At 40.3% G+C, this 20,180-nt stretch overlaps 2 protein-coding genes and 1 pseudogene across 2 annotated transcripts; 1 reads left to right on the top strand and 2 right to left on the bottom strand.

Moving 5' to 3' along the window:
• The window catches only part of LOC114792107 (MAGUK p55 subfamily member 5-A-like), a 53,701-nt pseudogene extending 50,513 nt beyond the window's left edge, over positions 1-3,188 (top strand).
• Positions 3,189-4,107: 919 nt separating this feature from the next.
• LOC114793100 (V-type proton ATPase subunit D) lies at positions 4,108-14,308 on the bottom strand. Its single transcript, XM_028984789.1, has 9 exons — positions 14,096-14,308; positions 13,196-13,313; positions 13,010-13,089; positions 12,016-12,083; positions 11,882-11,926; positions 9,699-9,802; positions 9,548-9,614; positions 6,450-6,528; positions 4,108-4,806 (listed from the first exon to the last, which is right to left on the bottom strand). Exons 1-9 carry the CDS (start codon positions 14,134-14,136, stop codon positions 4,662-4,664), a joined length of 747 nt encoding a protein of 248 aa, XP_028840622.1. The 5' UTR covers positions 14,137-14,308; the 3' UTR covers positions 4,108-4,661.
• Positions 14,309-17,740: 3,432 nt separating this feature from the next.
• Positions 17,741-19,271, bottom strand: LOC114793014 (RNA-binding protein 25-like). The gene is made up of 4 exons (XM_028984603.1): positions 18,877-19,271; positions 18,318-18,416; positions 18,158-18,205; positions 17,741-18,047 (listed from the first exon to the last, which is right to left on the bottom strand). Exons 1-4 carry the CDS (start codon positions 19,213-19,215, stop codon positions 17,955-17,957), a joined length of 579 nt encoding a protein of 192 aa, XP_028840436.1. The 5' UTR covers positions 19,216-19,271; the 3' UTR covers positions 17,741-17,954.
• Between the last annotated feature and the right edge of the window lie 909 nt (positions 19,272-20,180).

The raw sequence follows: 20,180 nt of genomic DNA, 5'->3' as shown, positions 1-20,180 counted from the left end.
AATATGTACAAAAGGCCAGACATTCTGGCCACCCACAATTTCTTCACTATTGTATTACAAGAAAACCTTTAGAAATACAAACAGTTGTAAGTGACTGATGGTTGTAAAGTATTGAAAATATTTTTTTTGCATATTGTGCATTTCTTTACAAAAAAGTGAAGGTGTATCCCAAATGAAAGTGATTACAGTAGAAGTGGGATTTAAATCTGTGTTTCCGCCTTTTCATTGTTTAGGAAAAGGTTTCCAACAGCAAAGAGAGGCCATGAGGAAAACTGTGGATGGAACATTAGACCATTCAGGTATCCCTCTTTCACGCGACTCACTTAGCAGAAGATTGTATGTCTCTTTTATGAGGAGTTACTGACAGCAGTCCTGTACCCCTCTAATAGCAAATCTCTGGTGTGCAAAGAAGAGCAAGAAACACAGGAAGAAATCCCTGTATAACCTGTCCACGAATGCTGGTGAGCACCAAAACACACTGACATGTCTTTGTTTTACATCTTTTGAGGACCTGGGGAAACAAGTATGTATAAATATATGATAATATATTTCATTTCTCTGCCGAAGCCCAATCACATCAGCACGTCCTCTGTTGTAAGACCTTAATTAAATCGGACTTATTCACAGAATCCAACAACAAAGACATTCTGACCTACGAGGAGATGGCCCTATATCACCAGCCAGCCAATCGCAAGCGCCCTATAGCCCTCCTTGGTCCCCCCAACATAGGGCAGGAAGAACTGCGAAAGAGGCTGCTGGCTGCGGAGTCTGAACGATTCGCCACTGCAGTGCCACGTATACAATATATGCAACTATAATATTTAAGCAATTTACATTTATTGGAAAATGTTCAAATATAAACATTTCCTTCATGTGGTCCAGATACAACACGGTGCCCCCGTGTCCATGAGGTGGAAGGCCGAGAGTACCACTTTGTGTCACGATTGACATTTGAGATGGACGTGTCCTCTGGAAAGTTTATTGAATGGGGCGAATTTGATAAAAACCTCTATGGCACCACAACTGACTCTGTCCGACAGGTCATCAACTCAGGGCGTATCTGTCTGCTGTGTTTGCACTCAAAGGTGAGTTGAAAAATGTTGGATCTTTGTAATGCTCTGAAATTGGCATGTGACATAATCCATCCACGGAAACATCTGCATTTGAAATATAAATTTTATTACTTTCATGGTTCAAGGCTCTGGGGTGTACATAGGAACATATCCAGACTCAAATAGTGATCTTGCTTGCAGCCTTGGAGCACTAAACATAACTGCCATGTGCGAATGGAGCTGCCATTTGTATTTGTTTGGTTTTGAAGCCCTGAGTTGAACAGTTCTGTATTTTCTTCCAGATTTATTGGATTTACTAATCTTTCACTTTTTTCAGTCTCTACAGGTGCTGTGCTACTCCAATCTTAAGCCATATATAGTCTTTGTTGCACCCCCCTCCCTTGAGCAACTGCGCACCCTACTGTCCAGAGATGGAAAAACAACCAAAGTAATGGTCTTGCAATTAATAAAGTTTCTAATGGTATTTTATGAAATAAGAACACTGCCATTAATCAAAAGTGCACAAACTAAAATCCACAAATGTAGATTGTGGTCACAAATGCAAATATTCTTAGAAAAACCTGAGGGGACAGAGCATTTGCTGTGGAAGCTCCAGACTTCGGAATCGTCTGCCTTTGACTGTTAAATGAGCACAAACTCTAGAACATTTTAAATCTTTATTAAAAACGTATTTTTATGGACTGGCTTTTGGCTTTGGTTCACCTGGAAGATTTACCTTTATTTTATTTTTCATAACTATCCTATTTACTCTTAATAAGGTCTCAAAAAAGGTTATTTCACCTTCAACTGGACTTGTTATGGATCCTTCCATTCCAGAGGGCTTTCTCAAGTCTCACTGACTGGTCTGAGTAGCGGGTTTATAAACCCTGTGGAGCCTGTGTCTTTCAAAAGACAAAGACCACTCGTTTGAAGACGATGAAGTTAGAATTTTGGACCGGGAAGCTGATTGGTTCAAACGAGGCATGAGTGAGTCCTTAGACATCTATCACTCATTTTCAATGCAGTCCTTTCAACTGTTTCCAGGCGGTTGTTCACAGTCTGGCTCAGTTGGTCTCATTAACGTACATGAAATCCAGGGGGAAGGACAACCCTCAGGTGACCACCAACTACCACCTTCAGGGCTCCACAGGGTCTATAAACCTGCTTGTCCGACCAGTCAGACAGACTTGAGAAAGCCCTCTGGAATGGAAGGATCCATAACAAGTCCAGCTGCCAGTGAAATAACCTTTTTTGAGATAACCATGACCTGGACTGAGGACCTTCACAGATATTTACTCTTAATGGTTTTTACTTTTACCCTCAACGCTTATATTTTTGTTACTAGTGTTCTGTTAATACGTCTTTCCTGCATTTATATTGTGGTGGTGCTTGTGATTCACGTACAGCATTTGGGCTGTACAAACTGTTGGAAATGTGCTATATAAATACATCTGACCTTGACCACGTGTTTCACAGTCGTTTTAAATATATACCATTGTGTGTGGGCATCAAAAAAGTTTTTTTTTTTCGCATAAAACACATCAAGAATTCCTCTGGGTTGGTGACCACAGTCTACAAATGTGGATTTTGTGCATGTTTTATCAATGGCAGTGTTCTGATTCCATAGTATTTGAATCATTTAGACCCAAAAGAAGACAAGAAGGCATATTGTGATAAAATATTTCAACAAATATTTAAACGAAATTGATCAAATCTGAGTGTTTAAATTTAGGATGTTCAGACGATGATTTAACCCTTCTGCACCTCTCATTTCATCTCATTTCAGCCTGAGGACCTGAAGAACATTGTGGAGAAGGCCTTGGAGATTGAACAGAATTTCGGTCACCTGTTTCATAGTGTAATAGTGAATGCTGATGAGGAGAAGGCCTTTCAGGAGCTGCTGCACACTATAGACAGGCTGGACACAGAGCCCCAGTGGGTGCCTTCCTCTTGGCTCTGCTAAGCCTCACTGCAGATCTCAGATCAGTTTTGAGCAATTATGAGTTGTACTTAGAAATACAATACTGCCATTGTGTACATAGCATGAATACACTGCCATTAAGCACATAGCAGTAAAGGAATTGTAAATAATATTAAAAAATGAATAAAAAAAGTCAAATGAATTTCTAATTCTAATTCAAATGAATTTCTTATTATAAATCAACATGGAATATTCAATTTGACAAAAAGATCTCTGATTGAATGTATACAGTTATATATGGAGACACTTATAATTACGATAATTATACAACAAAATATAAATGAAAATTGGAACGCAAGGATGACATGCAAATTTGTGAAGCGTTCCGTATTTTTTATTGCGGCAGTGGTGGCCTAGCGGTTAAGGAAGCGGCCCCGTAATCAGAAGGTTGCCGATGGGATAAATGCAGAGGACAAATTTCACTGTGTGTTGTGCTGCTGTGTATCACATGTGACAATCACTTCACTTTACTAAAGCAAAAGAGCATCCGGATAAACATTTCAGCTCATCTTGATTGGCTTGAGTTAAGATTGGCTTTGAGGGGCTGATCCGGTCTGTTCTCTCAGTTACTTTGTGCCCTGTTTTGAAGAAGATTCTGAGCGGGTTTGCAGTGTCTGAAACCCCTCCTGCTCAGCACTGGACAATCACGTGTGTGCCGGAAGAGGCGGTGTTCTGACAATTAAACATACTTTGTCAAAATAGCATACCTGCAAATGGATAACCCTAAGCCTAAACCTTAACTTAAAACCTAACCCTACCCACATGTACACTGACATTATATACAATTTCTTACTTTTATTTGGTGGTATGATTGAATGATAGAAAACACGACCGTGATTGGTAATGTGCATGCATCGCGCAAAGTTATGCCACTGGTTATAAACTATTGTATACCATGGTTACAGCCAGTCTAATATTTTGATAGCTTGAGAGAAATCTTAACAATATCTCTCAGATCATTCAGCTATTACCCACGATCCAAAACCATTGAGTCCTGATCGGGGGTGCAGGGCATAGACTCACCCAAGGCAGAGCAGCAGTCCTTACTCATTCCAATAAAGAACAAGAAACAGATTTCAGTTTGATTCCAGTTTATTTTCCCCTTCCCATTGGGAACATTATTAACACCATAGCACGTCCAAAACATTCATTGTCCCACACAGCCACTTAGCCTAGGGCTTCTCGCCTTAACCAGAAAACTAAAAGCAGCCAAGATAACTGTACTACATAATATCATGCAACATACAGTACTGCGTAACCAATGCTATCTACTGAACTAACCCCATTACATTAAATGACAGATACCTACTTTACAAATGAATCAAATACTAATGGAGTCCTTTTCAACATTGTGACAGGAAAACTGGGGTGCAGATATGGAAATACTGAGTTCAGTAAAGATGTTATTGAGCCATTTGTGTACATAAAACCATTTATTCACCCATTCCTCCACAACGTATCTTACCAGACAAAACACGCACAAAGAGAAAAAAACTGTTCCACAAGACATCTATGCGACCTTAGAGGCACAAAAATAAATAGGACTCCAGAACAGCAGGAAGAAGCATTGAGGGGATGAGAACGAAGCGATTAGCATATTCACACACGCTTCCCTGCATCTGGACACTTCACTCGAAGAGCAGGTCCTCATCAGCTTCCTCGGTCAGCATGTTGGTGGGTTCAGCGATCGGTCCCAACTGAGCCAGACGACGGGCCATTTCCTTTTCCGTCCTCTCCCGCAGCTGTTTCTTCTTCTCCTGGATCTTCTTTAATCTGGAGGTGACAAGGGAACGTCAGCTATGATCATATCAATAATTTCATGGAAAATCTAACTTCTAACTTCTTACTATACTGTATATCCGCCAAACCTGTCACAGAGTACTATCACATGAGTAATATTTGTGAGACTGATTCTTTCACCGATGCAACATTTGCAAAGCTTTTATGGACACTGACTATGCTGCTCATTGACATTCAATATGTGATTTTGAGCTAAATGACAAATAAATGTTGATGTTTTCTTTACAAATCTATAATATGAATCAACACATTTGTTAAAAAATTGGTACAATTACAATTAAGTACAATTAATCAATTTACTGCATATTTTCAACCCTATTGCATAATCTTGTAAATTCACAAATCACAACACCGGCTAGTAGTTTTCCATCGCAGTCACCTTCTCACCATTTTACTCAATAATGGCCAGCACAACGCAGAGAAACAAGTCCTATTTAGGGTGAACAGACGTCCTCTTTACCCTGGACATGTCCTCATTTTGAGACACAGAAATAGAGTCTGGCCAGGGTTTTAGAGCTGCCTAAACATTCATCAGGTCAACTTATTGGGGTAACTAACTATATAAATTGAAGCATAGACGAAATATTGCGGTATATAATTAGATTTGTTTTTGAAAGGGTAATGGGTCCATAACAAAGGCACTGCAGCAGGAACGTGTATTATAAACTTTTTACACATTTTAAAGTAGCCATGAATGTGTAATATTTATTGTGCAAATCTGCAATTATAAAAATATAACATCTCTCCCATATAGGTCTTGACCTCAGTAAAGTTATGAGTTCTGTATTCAATAGAACTGCTGGATTTTCTCTTACTTACTCAACAAAAACAGAAAATTTAACACTTTCACAAAGTCGTGTATGTCTGTAAACGTACAAAGACTACGGTTTTTCAGTTGTGAAAGTGTTAAATAATACAGCCAGTCTTCCACTTGCTGCACGCAACTCCACCAGCAAGTCTAACCCCAAATGTAAACCTAACCCTAAGACCTTATCTACGGCCTTATCAATTGTGTGCATGATGCACATGGATTTACATACATTGTGTTGTGTTCACTTGGACCTTTTATTTTCATCCATCGCATACAGCACATTGAGCACCTTAAATCAGGCTGTATTAAAAAGTGGAGGATTTTATGTTTTTAATGAGTAACAGGAAATACAGCGAAGATCTGTGAATGTCTGTGGAATACAGGAACCACAGTTCATTTTACTCAGGTCAGACTTTCAACGTTGCACCACTCTTTTTAACTGCTCCTCTGTTTGATAGTTAACTAAACTCAATAGTACCCAATACTATAGTCCATTTTTCTAAAATAATGCATCGTGCTGCATGTAAGGTGTTCTTTTGTGCATATGATGGCTATATTTCTACAGTAGGTTGGTATAATCAAAATCTATACCATTTATGCCGCACAGTACTAGTAGAAATCTGCCTGTCAATTTTATTTTTCCCTCACTCATTTAGTGCCTTACTAGGCCTTACCAAGTGAAAAACATGAGTAAATTGATGTACATATTTACATTCTATTATTTTGTATAAATTCTGTTGTGCAATGATGAGTTTCGTGTTTAATCTGCAGAGGTGGATAAAGCTGGTAGACAATGGAGAGTCACCTGTAAAACTCCTCTCGTTCCCTCTCATCCAACTCGGTGATGATGTAGGTCAGCGTTCGCTCTATCTTTGGAATGATCACTGCAAACGATTGAGGGGGAATAAATGGATACAGGAATGAATGTTGCTTTATATAAATAATTACAACATGCCACTATTAAATTCTTAGCATCCTGGCATCATAATAATAAAAAAAATAATTATTAACTGAGTGTTGGAGGCATCATATTATCAAATTATGCAGGACTTTCTCATCTGATAGTGCATTTATTGGCAAAAGAAAACAGATAATGTTTTCAAGAATAAGAAATACATGGAGGTCTACTGTAATCTGAAAAGAAAAGTAAGACTGAAGCCCCTTTGACACACCCTGTTCATGCCTGGACCATTACAGCTTTATTCCTCATCACATTTATGCAAAAAAATGAAGAGTGACCATGGTTAGCTACAACTGGCAGGTCTCTTAATAAATCATTAATAAACAACTGTTCCTAAATAGAAATTCACAGCTGGCCACACAGACAGAATGTTTTATATAATCTGCCATAATGCAATGCAAAGGTTGGTTTTCAAACCCAAGAACTCTAATCATTGCAAAACATGTTGATTGCTGCATCATGTTTTGTTGCCATGACTCCCTATACTCACGTTACTGTAACTGAGTAGTTTTTGTGAGAAATTTGTCATTTAAGTTGTTTTTAAAATAGGTCATTTAATTTTACTGAAATACATTTTTAGCCAAGAATTTTACTTCGTCACATAGGACTCAACTTTTTCTCTTATTGGACAAATCATCACCAGCTCTGCACTGACACCACTTGCAGGCTCCCCCTACCCTGGAAGGGGGTCCCTCTCTGTATCACTCCTTCCCAACGTTTCTTCCTTTCTTTATTCTCTCTCCTACAGTTCCTTGTATGTGTGTACTTTTGGCTTTTGGCTGGTTCAGACGTCTGTGGCATCAGGTGAGTGTGGACTGAACACAGAAAAGCTAAAGCAGCTTTCAGACTGTTTTTTAAAGCAGTTGTCAGGCTAAACTCCCTGTAAGACGATAACGTCGTGTTGTAGATCTCTCAACACTCAGAGAACTATCATCCCGCTTAGTGTGAGTGTTTCGAGGTGGCAGAAAGAACTAGGGCTGCAACAACGAATCGATTAAATCAATTACTGAAAGAGTTGACAACATAATCGATGCGTTTGTGTCGCGCGACGCGGAGACGTTTGATAATTTAAAAAAAAAACTTTATTTGAGCGCGGATTGAACACACTCGGTCTCTCTCGCGCACACATACTAGCTGAATTTGGCGCCTCATAGACAGCGCGGAGCAAAAATAAAAAAACAAGCGGAGGTAGAGGACAGATACATGGCGGAGGCAGAGAAATCTGCGCGATAATATGCAAAAGCGACATGGCACGGCACGGGAGCACCACGCCAATGATCCTGCACCTGAAACGCGTGTTTGATGAGGAGAAAGGGAGTTCAGCAGCAGGGGACGTCACTACAGAATCCTACTTTTGTTCCGTTTTGAAGTGAGGAACGTAATGTCCCTGGTGCTGGTGTTTAACTCGCCGTGGAGGAGAACTAGACGGGGACTTACAGCGCCACCTACAGGTATGAGGGGGGATGAACAGCGTTCGGGGACTAAAGAGTTCTTGTTCTTTCTCGCGTCTCCGCGTGGACGACTCGCCTATTGTTGTCCCTGAGCAAGACACTTAACCCTAAGTTGCTCCAGGGGACTGTCCCTGTAACTACTGATAGTAAGTCGCTCGGGATAAAGGCGTCTGATAAATGCTGTAAATGGAAATGTTACCCGTCATCCAGCTTGACAAGCATGACAAGTTAGCGTTAGCGCGTTAATAACAGTAGTAAGCAGGGGCGCTATAGTTACTTTGCATTAAAAGACTAAAGACCTGTTTTTATTCACTAGCCTTTTTTGGACCATTCATTTTTCAATCTGTTGTCATGTATAGCTGCACTGCAAAAAAAGCTTTTCTTACCTAGTAATTTTGTCTCGTTTCCAGTCCAAATATCTAAAAAATCTTAAATCAAGATTAATAGACAAGAAAAATGGCATGAGAAAATTAAGTGATGCTTAAAACTTCTGTTTGAGATTATATCTCATTAAGATTAATTTTCTTACCCCATTGGCAGATAATTTTGCTTGTTTTAAACAATCACTTAATTCTGAGATGTTTTATCAGAAAACAAGACATCATTTCTTATGCTATTTCATGTGTCGAGTAAATGTATCTTGATTTAAGATTTCTTTAGAGATTTGGACTGAAATCAGGACAAAACTACTAAGTTAGAAAAGTGTGTGTGTGTCAGTGTGAGAGTTTGTGAGTGTGTGCATCTTCAGTGTAGTGTAGAGAACAAGTTCTGACAAGTTCAAACAAATCCTGTTAAATTTTCTGATTTGTATTGTTCTTTATTTTTTTATAAATTATTTATCGTTCTGGCAGCTCAGGTGGCACTTTATAAAAAAAAAAAAAAAAAAAGTATATTTGGCAGATGTAAAGCATACATGTGTATGTTTTTTGTGTTAGTCAATTTTTATTTTATTTTATATTATAACAGCTCAAGGAGCAACATGTTTGTGCACTTTCTAAAGATTTTGGTTCTGTTTTTGAATAAGGGTTGGGTTATCCGATTCTACGATTTATTAAAAATCGATTAATCGATTATTAAAATAATCATTAGTTGCAGCCCTAGAAAGAACCCTCGCCCGCTTTGATTCTACTGGTCACACGCATTGGACAAAATTCAAAGTTCAACAAATGACCGCGTTGCCAGAACAAGGCAGTCGGGTGCCGCACCGCGCAGCGTGAAACTCCTACACGAAGCAGCTCTGTACTCAGGCAGCCTCAGTCACTACCAGGACTACTTTTAATACTTTTAGTGTCCAGAAAAGCAAAAACATTACTTGTCATATAGGCTGTAGACCAATTGTCTTGCATCCACGAAATATTCTAAAAGGCCTACGTCATGTTGAAAAATTCAGATCTGTATTGTGCAACAATAGGGAGATGGGGACCACCACTGAATACTGACAGGTAACAAGCATTCCATCAGGCTTCTTAGAATTGATCATAATTGTCCTACCATGCTCAATGGCATTGACACGGCGGTTGGTGATCTTAATGGCTTCATCCAGTGTGACAAAGGAGGTCTGTAAAGTGTCATTTAATTTACAGCATTAACAATATAAATGAAATTATTTAAAAATGTACAAATTGAATGATGAGACATCTACCTGAAGGGAGGCCAACTCCACCAGCAGCTCAACAGCTTTGGCATAGTTCCTCTTCAGCCTGGACAGCTGCTCTCCTCCCCTGGCCAGACCGGTCAACTCGTAGCCTGGAGCAGAGACCAAGTTTACAGCTCAAACTACTCCAGAATGGTAAATAAACAGATTTCTACACATATTCAGTCACCATTACAATATGTGAGCAAAAAAAACAATGTATAATAATAATAATAATACGCCAATCATCAATCACGTTTATTGGCCTGGTTTGTGAGCCCACACATACAAGGAATTTGATTACAACTGATCCTGTCTCTCAAGCACAATGGTATAAACCATGACAAATACAATACACAATATAAACACAAAGATTACAGATTGCTGAGATAATACAGGCGTAATAAAGTGCAATAGTGAAAAGAAAACAGTTCAGCTCTTTATGAGGGTGGTAATTGTTCTTGTGTCTTGTGTCCTGGTCTGCAGGCTTCTGTATGTTCTGCAGGAGGGCTGTAGATCGAAAAGTCTGTGTCTGTGATCATCTTCCCTGCCGTTTCCTGGTTCTTAAGAAGAACAGGTCCTGGATGGAGGGCACGGGGCACAAATGATCTTTTCTGCCCAACAGTCTGTTGCAGTCTGTTCTTGTCCTGTTTGGTGTCTCCTCCATACCAGACTAGCATGTAGGAGCACTGGAGTAACTGCAGTGTAGAACTGGGTCAGCAGCGCCTGTGGACGACTGTACTTCTTCAGTTGACTAAGGAAGTACAATTTGTTGGATCTTCTTGGGGATAGAAGAGATGTTGGTCTCCCCTTCAGGTCCTGGGAGATGATGGTACCCAAGAACTTGAAGGTCTCCACAGAAGACAGTGGGCTGTCTGATATAGTCAGGGGGAGACATCTCTTGACGTCTCCACTGTCTTGAGCTTGTTCATCTCCAGGTTGGGCTTACTGCTGAGTACTGTCCGCTCAATTTCCTGTCTGTATGCAGATTCGCAAACTTCAGGAGTTAAACAGCTGAGTTCCTGGATGTGCAGTAATTGGTGTAGAGCAGTGGGGACATGTGACACACCCCAGCACAGCACCCAGTGCCACAGTGAAATGTGGTCTCTGTATTTAACCCATCCCCTAGTGGGCAGCACTAGCCATGACTCTGGTGGGAAAGGGCAATTAAAAAATTGAAAGTTGACAATCAGGTTGTGTAATATGAACACTTAACCCTTATTTATATGGTTATGTAGTTTGAATGTAGTGATAAAAACCTTTATTAGTCCCACAAGTGGGAAATTGCACTTGTCACGGCAGAAAGGGACAGAAGCAGAAGGTAAAAGCATCACAAAAAATAAGATAAATATGTATCTGTATATATGTACAAATTTACAATTTAAACAGTTAACAATTTAACAGAATGTGCCAAAGTGTGTGTGTTGTGTATGTGTGGTCAGCTGTGAGGTCTTTGTTATAGAGTCTGACAGCGGTTGGAAGAAAAGACCTTCTGAACCTCTCCTTCCCACATCGTGGGTGCAGTAGCCTGCCACTGAAGAGCTGCTCAGTGCTGTCAGAGTTTCCTGCATGGGGTGGGAGATGTTGTCCACCATTCTCCTGTCACTCACCACCTCCACTGGGTCCAGAGGGCATCCTAGAACAGAGCTGGCTCTCCGGATCAGCCTGTTCAGCCTCTTCCTGTCCCCAGCGGAGATGCTGCTACCCCAGCAGACCACACCGTGAAAGATGGCTGATGCCACTACAGAGTCATAGAAAGTCTTTAGGAGCGGCCCCTGTACTCCAAAAGACCTGAGTGATTGGACTACTTCACTGAAAGGTGCCACTGAGTAAAAGCACCATCACCAAACACTGCTCCAGTCATAGCTGCCCACTGCTCACTAAGGGTGATGGGTTAAAAGCAGGGGACACATTTCCTTGTGTGCACCATGTGCTGTGCTGCAGTGTTTCACAATGACGATCACTTCACTTTCACTTTTCTTTGGCAGCTCAGGATTCGAACTGCCAACCTTCCAAATAGGGGTCTGCTTCCTTACCCATTAGGTCACCACTGCCCCTACTGAATAAAGACACTTTATTTTTGGACGATTCTGGATTTAGTGCACTGAAATACCCGTGGAAAATGTGTTAACAATATGTAGTTCAGAAAACAGGTTTTGTTGTTCATTTGCTACTGAAAAGTTGTTACGTACTGTCCCCTCCTTCCTGGTAGTGCTCAAAGACAGGAAGAGTAACTCCTGTGGAAAAAAACACAAACAGGAAAACTCAGAACCACAGCAGGATGATAAAGATATAGCATAAATGGGTAAGCGTATAAAAATAAAACCTGCAACATTGTCCTTCTTAGCTCGGACCTTCACCTGAGCTTTATTCACATTCTGGATGACCGTGGTGCTGCAACATTAAGACACCATATCAGAAGGTCAGCTGTATCTCTGGAGATACTTGCCCAACACTGACATGGCAGGTCAAGGCAAAGCAGCTTTATTTACATTTTGTATATTTCATAGGCAATTCAAAGAGATGAAAAAGAAAGATGAACATTTTTAAAGTGAATAACACTACTGGCACCACAGACATGAGTGAACACAAATGTGTTGAACATTGATTTAAAATTGTTAGGTTTGAGCAGATTGGGTACAAGTTTACTCCAATTAGGTTTAGCACAGTGAAAGCTTCCTTGGCATATTTCATTCCAGCCCTGCTCCCATACCCATCCAGAAGACGATCAGGCGTTTGTACTGGAGTATCAGTGGTGTGAAGCGAATTAACGGAAATAAGCAAAAGCCCACGTGATTTCAGACATTAAGTGGATGCAAATTTAAACTGTCAAATGGGTTTCTGGGAACATTTAGTTTTTGTCTATTCTATTAGGTACTTGTACTATATTGACTGGGTTAAATAGAATTGCATTACTAGTTCTCGACTAAACTAGACTAAATAGTCATGGATAATTCTAACTAAAATTAGACCAAAAAGCTCAGACTTTTACTCAACTGGAACTTGACAAGACTATGAATGAATATGGACGTGACTAATAAAGACTAAAATGACAGCTTGACTCAAAGATTAGTCTAAAAGACCCAATCATTTATTTGTTTGATGGATTGACCCAACAGCTCAATGGGAATTATGGCATTAGGATTGAAAGTCAAATAAATTTGAGTATTGTGTAATAGCTATGAAAAACAATCCTGTTGCCCTTGTGAATTTGGGTCAGTGATAGTGAATAAATCCTAAAAACCAAATGCCAGGGTACCTCAACAGTTGTAATCTGGAGAGCCCTGGTGACAACCGGATCTAGGATACCTGTTCCTTACCTGAAATCTCCAGCAGCAAATTTAGCTTCTGCTAAAGAGAATGCAGCTTCCCTCATCACCTCCCCCATCAGAGTCTTGGTCTGGAAAAGAAAAAAATGAGCTGATTTTGCAGAGTGACTAGAACATGTCCAGAGACAGACACCCTGGAACAGGGTTAAGTGTGTTACTCAGGACGTTGCTGGTCACCTCAATAATCTTTCTAAGAATCTGGCGGAAGCGCATTGAGAGCGCATCTGCCTTCTTCTTCAACAGGTTCCTCCCAGTCTGTGCACCTTTCAGTCTAGCTTTCATAATGGTCTGAGCCCTAAAAAAACAAGGAACAAAAATCAGCAGAGCAGCCATCCAATACATAAAACCCATCTGAAACAACTTATTCAGAGAGCATAAATTCACTTTAGAGCAATAGATTTACTCTGCATAATAAGGCATTCTATAAATTGGTCAACAGATGCAATATATTCCATCTCTTACTTACTACATTATCAACACAATCATTTAGTTCTTCATTTATTCAAAGCCACTTATCATAAGGTTTAAACCTGCGATTATATTTGAAGAACAAGTTTCGTCTAAACCAGTCATTAAAGGTCAGAAACCAGAAACAAATGACATTTCTCTCGAGTTAAGGAGCACTGAATAAGGAACATGGACACCTGACGTGACGGCTGCAAATCTGCGGGTGCTTCCGTTTTCATGACAAATAAACACACGCGCACACATATATATACATACACACACACACACACACACACACCACACACACACACCACACCACATATATATACATACACAAAACACACACACACACACATATATATACATACACACATACACACACACACACACACACATATATACATACACACATACACATATATACACACACACACACACATATATACACACACACATATAACACACACACACATATACACACACACACACACATATATATAATATATATATATATTATATATATATATATATATATATATATATGATTTAGACGGTCAAGCGTATTACATATAAGAAGGTCTGCTTCGACATTCGATAGTAACGATATGTAATGCTAATGTCACTACTCACATTCGGGATGGAAATATGTCGATTCGGTCTTTTCCCGACATCTTGTACTCGCCGATTAACTAAAGTTCGGGAAAGCAGCTCTATAAGGCTTTAGTTTAATCTTTCCTTGCGCAGTTTTATGTTTGGAGCGAGATCGTTCCTACGCTGTCGTGATCTTCATACCGGGGGGACAAACGCCGTCAGCTGATAATGAGTCACGTGACCTCACGGGTGACGTGTCGGACCGGAAACGGTCACATGACCAGTCTTCCAAATAAAAGTCCCCCAACAGAACGCAGCTACTAGACCCACAGGCCCACGTGTAAATGTGATTAAATGAACATGATATGTCTGAAGCAGGATTTAGGCGCAGGTTTTTTCGGGCTTGTCCCAGCAGTCGGAATAAAACCGAAATGCCACCCATCAGTTCCATTTAGTTCTTCTTCGCCAAAGTTGTGCATTTCAACCTGAAAAGTTTTGAACAGATGAACAGACGTCCTTTTTTGATACTGCTTAAACATTCGTCACGTCATGGTCATCCTACACACCTACACGCTCATCCAAGTACCGCTGTCCCCCTCCCAATTACTGTGCACTGTACAGTGAACAAGTGAACATTTGTGACACGAGTAGTGTGAATCTGTTAAAATGAGACTTTCCTGCACTACCAAACATTGCTAACAACAACAAAGACAAAAATAAAGAAACCTATGAACCAGAAGACCCAGGTTCAAATTCCATTACCATTGTGTCCCTGAGCAAGACACTTAACCCTAAGTTGCTCCAGAGGGACAGTCCCAGTTACTTTCAGCACCCACTGTAGCCTGTACTGGAGCCAGTAGTTCTGGTCATCATTTTCTGTATTTTCTGCAGCCACGGTACTCAGGGACAGAATTTACAGGTAGCAAATGCAGTAGGGGTGTCAGAAAATATCTATCCTGCAAAATATCTTGCAATGTTTTATGTGGTAATAATGGGACGCCAAATATCGATATTTTTGTATGCTGTCGAGCGCTTTCTTTAGTGAGGTCAGCAGAGGCGAGTCAGTGACAACAATGTCCACTCCAGTACAGTCGTGGCCAAAGGATTTGAGACATGAAAGTTTCACAAAGTTTGCTGCTTCAGTGTTTTTAGATATTTTTGTCAGTTTCTATGATGTATTGAAATATAATTACAAGCATGTATTAAGCTTTTATTGACAATTACATAAAGTTTATACAACGAGCCTTCTGTGATTTATTTATTGCTGCTGCGCTTTGTCTTCTATGTCTTCTATGTATCATGTTCTATGTTCTGTCTACGTGGGAGAGGCTTTCAAGTAAGAATTTCATTGTGCTCTGTACGCTGTACTTTGTACATATGACAATGAACTTCAACCTCAACCTCAACCTCATATGAGTCAAGGTCCAGGGAGTGTCCTGGCCATGGACACAAAATTTCAATGTTTTGTTCCCCAAGCCACGTAAATCACTTTGGCTTTTTGGCTTTATGCTCCATCATGCTGGAAAAGGCGTGTTGGAGGGTTGGGAGAAGTTGCAGTCAGAGGATGTTTTGGTACCATTCTTAATTCATGGCTGTGTTCTTGGGTAAAATTGTGAGTGAGCCCACTAACTTGGATGAGAAGTAGCCCCACACATGAATGCATTTACATTTACAGCATTTACCAGACGCCCTTATCCAGAGCAATTTACAGTCAGTAGTTACAGGGACAGTCCCCCCCTGGAGACACTCAGGGTTAAGTGGCTTGCTCAGGGACACGATGGTAGTAAGCGGGATTTGAACCTGGGTCTCCAGGTTCACAGGCGAGTGTCGTACCAACTAGGCCACTACCACCCGACTAGGCCACTGAATGGTCTCAGGATGCTTTACTGTTTTCATGAGACAGGACTGATGGTAGCACTCACCTTTTCTTCTCCAGACAATCATATTTCCGGATGCCCCAAACAATCAGAAAGCAGTTTCATAAGAAAGTCCTCCTCAGTCCAATCATGTTCGTTTTGCAGAATATCAGTCTGTTCTTCATGTTTTTCTTGGAGAAAAGTGGCTTCTTTACAGCCCTTCTTAGCACTAGACAATCCTTGACAATCTCCAAAGGTCTTTGCCTCACTGTGCATACAGATGCACTAACACCTGCCTGCTGCCATTCCAGAGCACCCCAATCCTGAAGATAAATCATGTTTAGGAGACGGTCCTGGCACTTGCTGGACTTTCTGGGGCACTGTGAAGCCTTCTGCACGTCACCTGAAGTTTTTGATGGGTGGGTGGTAGTAGCCTAGTGGGTAACACACTCGCCTATGAACCAGAAGACCCGGGTTCGAATCCCACTTACTACCATTGTGTCCCTGAGCAAGCCACTTAACCCTAAATTGCTCCAGGGGGGACTGTCCCTGTAAATACTGATTGTAAGTCGCTCTGGATAAGGGTGTCTGATAAATGCTGTAAATGTAAAATGATCCAATAAATGGTGGATTTAGGTGCAATCTTAGTAGCAGCAATATCCTCGCCTGTGAGACCATTTTATGCAACACAATGATGACCGCAGGTGTTTCCTTGCAGGTAACTATGGTTAACAGAGGAAGAACAATGATTCCAAGCATCATTCTTTTAAAGCATCCAGTCTGCTATTCAAACACAATAAACATGACAGAATAATCTCCAGCCTTGTGCTCCTCAACACTCATCTGGTTTAATGAGAGGATCACTGAAATGATCTCAGCAGGTCCTTTTGTGGCAGGGCTGAATGCAGCGGAAATTGTTTTTTGGGGGGAATAAGTTCATTTTCCTGGAAAAGAGGGACTTTATCTGATCACTCTTCATTACATGTTTATAACCTGTAGGGGTGGACTCATTCATGGCTTGATGTTCATTAGGTATGGCAAAAAACAATGAACCGGTGGGTGCCACCAGGATGTGCAACATGTTTATGCTGCTCCTCCGTGGTGGTTGCGCCGGCCGAGATGTGCAATGTCATTGAATTCCATTTTGATCCAATACAAAGTCAAATTCAGATTGGTATCAGTGATACTAAATACTAAACTTTGTACTAAATTATTTCTGATCATTTTTCTTTTGCATTTATTTACCCTGTGAAGACTGGGTACAGACAGAATGTAGTGTATGTGATATATGGGACTGCTCTAAGCTGTTAGTACAGTAGGTTAGGCTGGTGTGTGTGTGTGTGTGTGTGTGTGTGTGTGTGTATATGTGTGTATATATATAAATTTAATTTTTTTTTTTTTTTTTTTTTTACAGGCAGACGTTTCTTCCATTTTTCTTCTCCAGTGAAATACCTCCATAGAATTGTATTCTGATCAGGGTGGCACTTGGTCAACCCTCTCTGAGATTGCATCCCAATAACACAATTAGAAAGTTATTAAAAAATGAAGTCCTCTTTATTCAAAAGAATTTATGGGAAGGTACAAAATCAAAAACAAATGTTTGTGCATCTCTTCTGTATTGGCAAGAGTTGCCGCCCCACCCCCATTACCACCTCGAAAAGGGTGGGGAAGTAATGGACTTTACACAGGCCTGATGGAGCAGGAAGTGTCTCTTTTCACAGATGTAATATAAGAAGTGATCACAAGACATTTCCCTGACATTGGTTCAGAACGGGTAATGAACAAAATAAAAGCAAAAATGACAACAGTAGAAACGAACACCACTGAAAGCTAATAGGGTCCTAGAGGCCTTTGGAGGTACCATCATGCCCAAAGATTAAAAACTGGTGAGACACCAGTGTATTTGGATTGTTTGCTCCACTGGAGTCCCCCTTACTCATGGATCGATGTGGAAGTTGAAGTCCGCTTGTTGGTTTGAGCAGTCGTGATGCTGACTTTTAACAATCTGAATTTCAAACCGTGAGCCCATCTTCATACAGTGCTTATTTCACAAGTCCAATCTTCTTAGCTTCGGTTTCATATATCAATAATCTCCACATTTTTACTATGAACACTTCTGCTTCTTCATCCAGGACCTAGAAATATCAAAAGAATAAAAACTATCAGGATAATGGGGACACAGCACAGCTAACCTAAAACAAAAGGAATTTGAGAGTTAATGGAAGTTGGTTATTGGTCATTTTACCATTGCCACATCATCCAGAATACCTTGGGGTGTACTGTGTGCCATAACCTTCACAGAAAGAAAGAGCAGCATGAGGAAAGAGAGCTATATCAAGATCATCTGCAGGCACACTAAACATGACCTAAATTGTTCACAAGTAGAACTGTGACGTAAAACAAACCTTTGAACACACAAAGTCAACAAGCGTCGCTTCCTCTTCACCAATGTACTCAATTATTTTCTTATTGATCCAAGGACGTATGCGTCTCTCCATTAGAGTCTAGGACAAATGAAGAGAAATGCAGCTGTTAGATATGTCACAGCACAGTTTAAATTTGGTTTCCACTTTGAGGTTTCAACCTCACTAATTAAAAATCAAACCATATGCACACGTGATCCATATGTGCTACTGTTACAACAAAAACATTTACTGAAAGTAACTTGCATGACTGCATCTGTATATAGACCTCACCTACTCATTTTTAAAAGGCGGAAAAAAAAGAAATTCTACATAAATAAACCGCAGTATGTAGTATGTAATCAATTTTTTCCTAAATTCAGTTTTATTTTTTCCAAAATGTCTGTTATAAACATGCAAAAACTATTTATGGAGTGGGTGGGAAAAATAAATAAATAATCTGCAATATGACAAATGACATTTAATCACGCTTCACCAAAGTGCTTTGGCACTCATTGCTTTTTGACAATTATGACTCGTATCTGAAATGAAGACAGCTTACCGAATCCACAATGGACCAGTCAAGCGGATAGTTGAAGAGTTCAGGCTTGCCAGTTGGGATCTTCTCAATCAGGCTCTTGATGTGCTTACGTTTCTCCTCAGTGTTGGCTCCACTCTTCCCACTTCCCTGCCCAGGGTCGTCAGCACCTAAACTCTTGTCATCATCATAATCGAGGGGTACCAGCTTCCTCTTACGGGGGGCTTCATCTGCCTCTTCATCATCAAAACGATTAAAGACACTATCCACAGCCAACTTCTTGCGCTTGGCTGCATTGGGTTGGCTTGGACTGCCAGAGGATCCTGAAGGAGAGCGATAAAAGATAGAGATGGAACTAAACATTCAACAATATGCTACAGATAAACTGAGGAGCCACTCAAACTAAAACAAAAAACAAATGCAACACTAACTTTTTATAAATTCTTAAAAAAAAAAAAAAAAAATGAAATGTGTCCTCTGCTTTTAAACCATCACCCTTGGTGAGCAGTGGGCAGCAATTAAAGGCTGCTCAGGGAGCAGTGTGTAGGGAACCCTCTGTGGTTACAGGTCTGATTATGATTACGGGTCCGATTTCTTAGCCACTAGGCCAACCACTGCCCCACTGAACCTTTTTACTGTTATAGTTTCTATATTAGGGCTGGTTAACGCCATATCATCCTTGGTTAGTGACGTGGCCTCACGTAGTATGAATCTAGACTTTCAAATCAAATTTATTTATAAGGCACAATTAAAGGACAATACAGTGTCATACTAATCTGCTGTAAAGAAAAACCAAATATGTTAAATGTTAATTTAAGAATATGATAAATACATTAAAAAGATACGCAATACAAAAGACAAGATAGAAAAAAAGTAGTTAGGGTGGTAGTAGCCTAGCGGGTAACACACTCGCCTATGAACTAGAAGACCCAGGTTCAAATCCCACTTACTACCATTGTGTCCCTGAGCAAGACACTTCACCCTGAGTGTCTCCTGGGGGACTGTCCTTATAACTACTGATTGTAAGTCGCTCTGGATAAGGGCGTCTGATAAATGCTGGAAATGTACTTATAAACAGTTAAAAGCAATGGTTTGGACTTAAAACTTTTGGTGCCAAAATGGCCTGTAGTTTTTAGAATGTTGCACCACCAACAAGAACAAAGTGTGACCTTGTGCATGCAGAGTTTGTCTGCTTTCCCGGTTTCAACTTAATTTATCATCCACACTCATGCTAAACAGGTGCTGGTCATATAAAGTTTATTTATTTCACTAATTCCATGGAAGAAGTGAGACTTGTATAATGTATACACTCATTCCACACGAAGTGG

This window comes from Denticeps clupeoides, chromosome 6 (assembly GCF_900700375.1).
Source record: "Denticeps clupeoides chromosome 6, fDenClu1.1, whole genome shotgun sequence".
Classification (NCBI taxonomy): Eukaryota; Metazoa; Chordata; class Actinopteri; order Clupeiformes; family Denticipitidae; genus Denticeps; species Denticeps clupeoides.
This window is presented reverse-complemented; position numbering and strand designations above follow the sequence as displayed.

Excerpts from the sequence above, each read along its gene's own strand:
- LOC114793100 (XM_028984789.1), bottom strand. The coding sequence starts at position 14,136 with ATGTCGGGAAAAGACCGAATCGACATATTTCCATCCCGAAT. Across the intron at positions 13,090-13,195 it reads TTCTTAGAAAGATTATTGAG|ACCAAGACTCTGATGGGGGA; the intron begins GTGACCAGCAAC and ends TTTCTTTTCCAG. Across the intron at positions 6,529-9,547 it reads TGTCAATGCCATTGAGCATG|TGATCATTCCAAAGATAGAG; the intron begins GTAGGACAATTA and ends AATCGTTTGCAG.
- LOC114793014 (XM_028984603.1), bottom strand. The coding sequence starts at position 19,215 with ATGTTTAGTTCCATCTCTATCTTTTATCGCTCTCCTTCAGGATCCTCT. Across the intron at positions 18,206-18,317 it reads TTGACTTTGTGTGTTCAAAG|GTTATGGCACACAGTACACC; the intron begins GTTTGTTTTACG and ends CTTTCTGTGAAG. Across the intron at positions 18,048-18,157 it reads TTCTGGATGATGTGGCAATG|GTCCTGGATGAAGAAGCAGA; the intron begins GTAAAATGACCA and ends TGATATTTCTAG.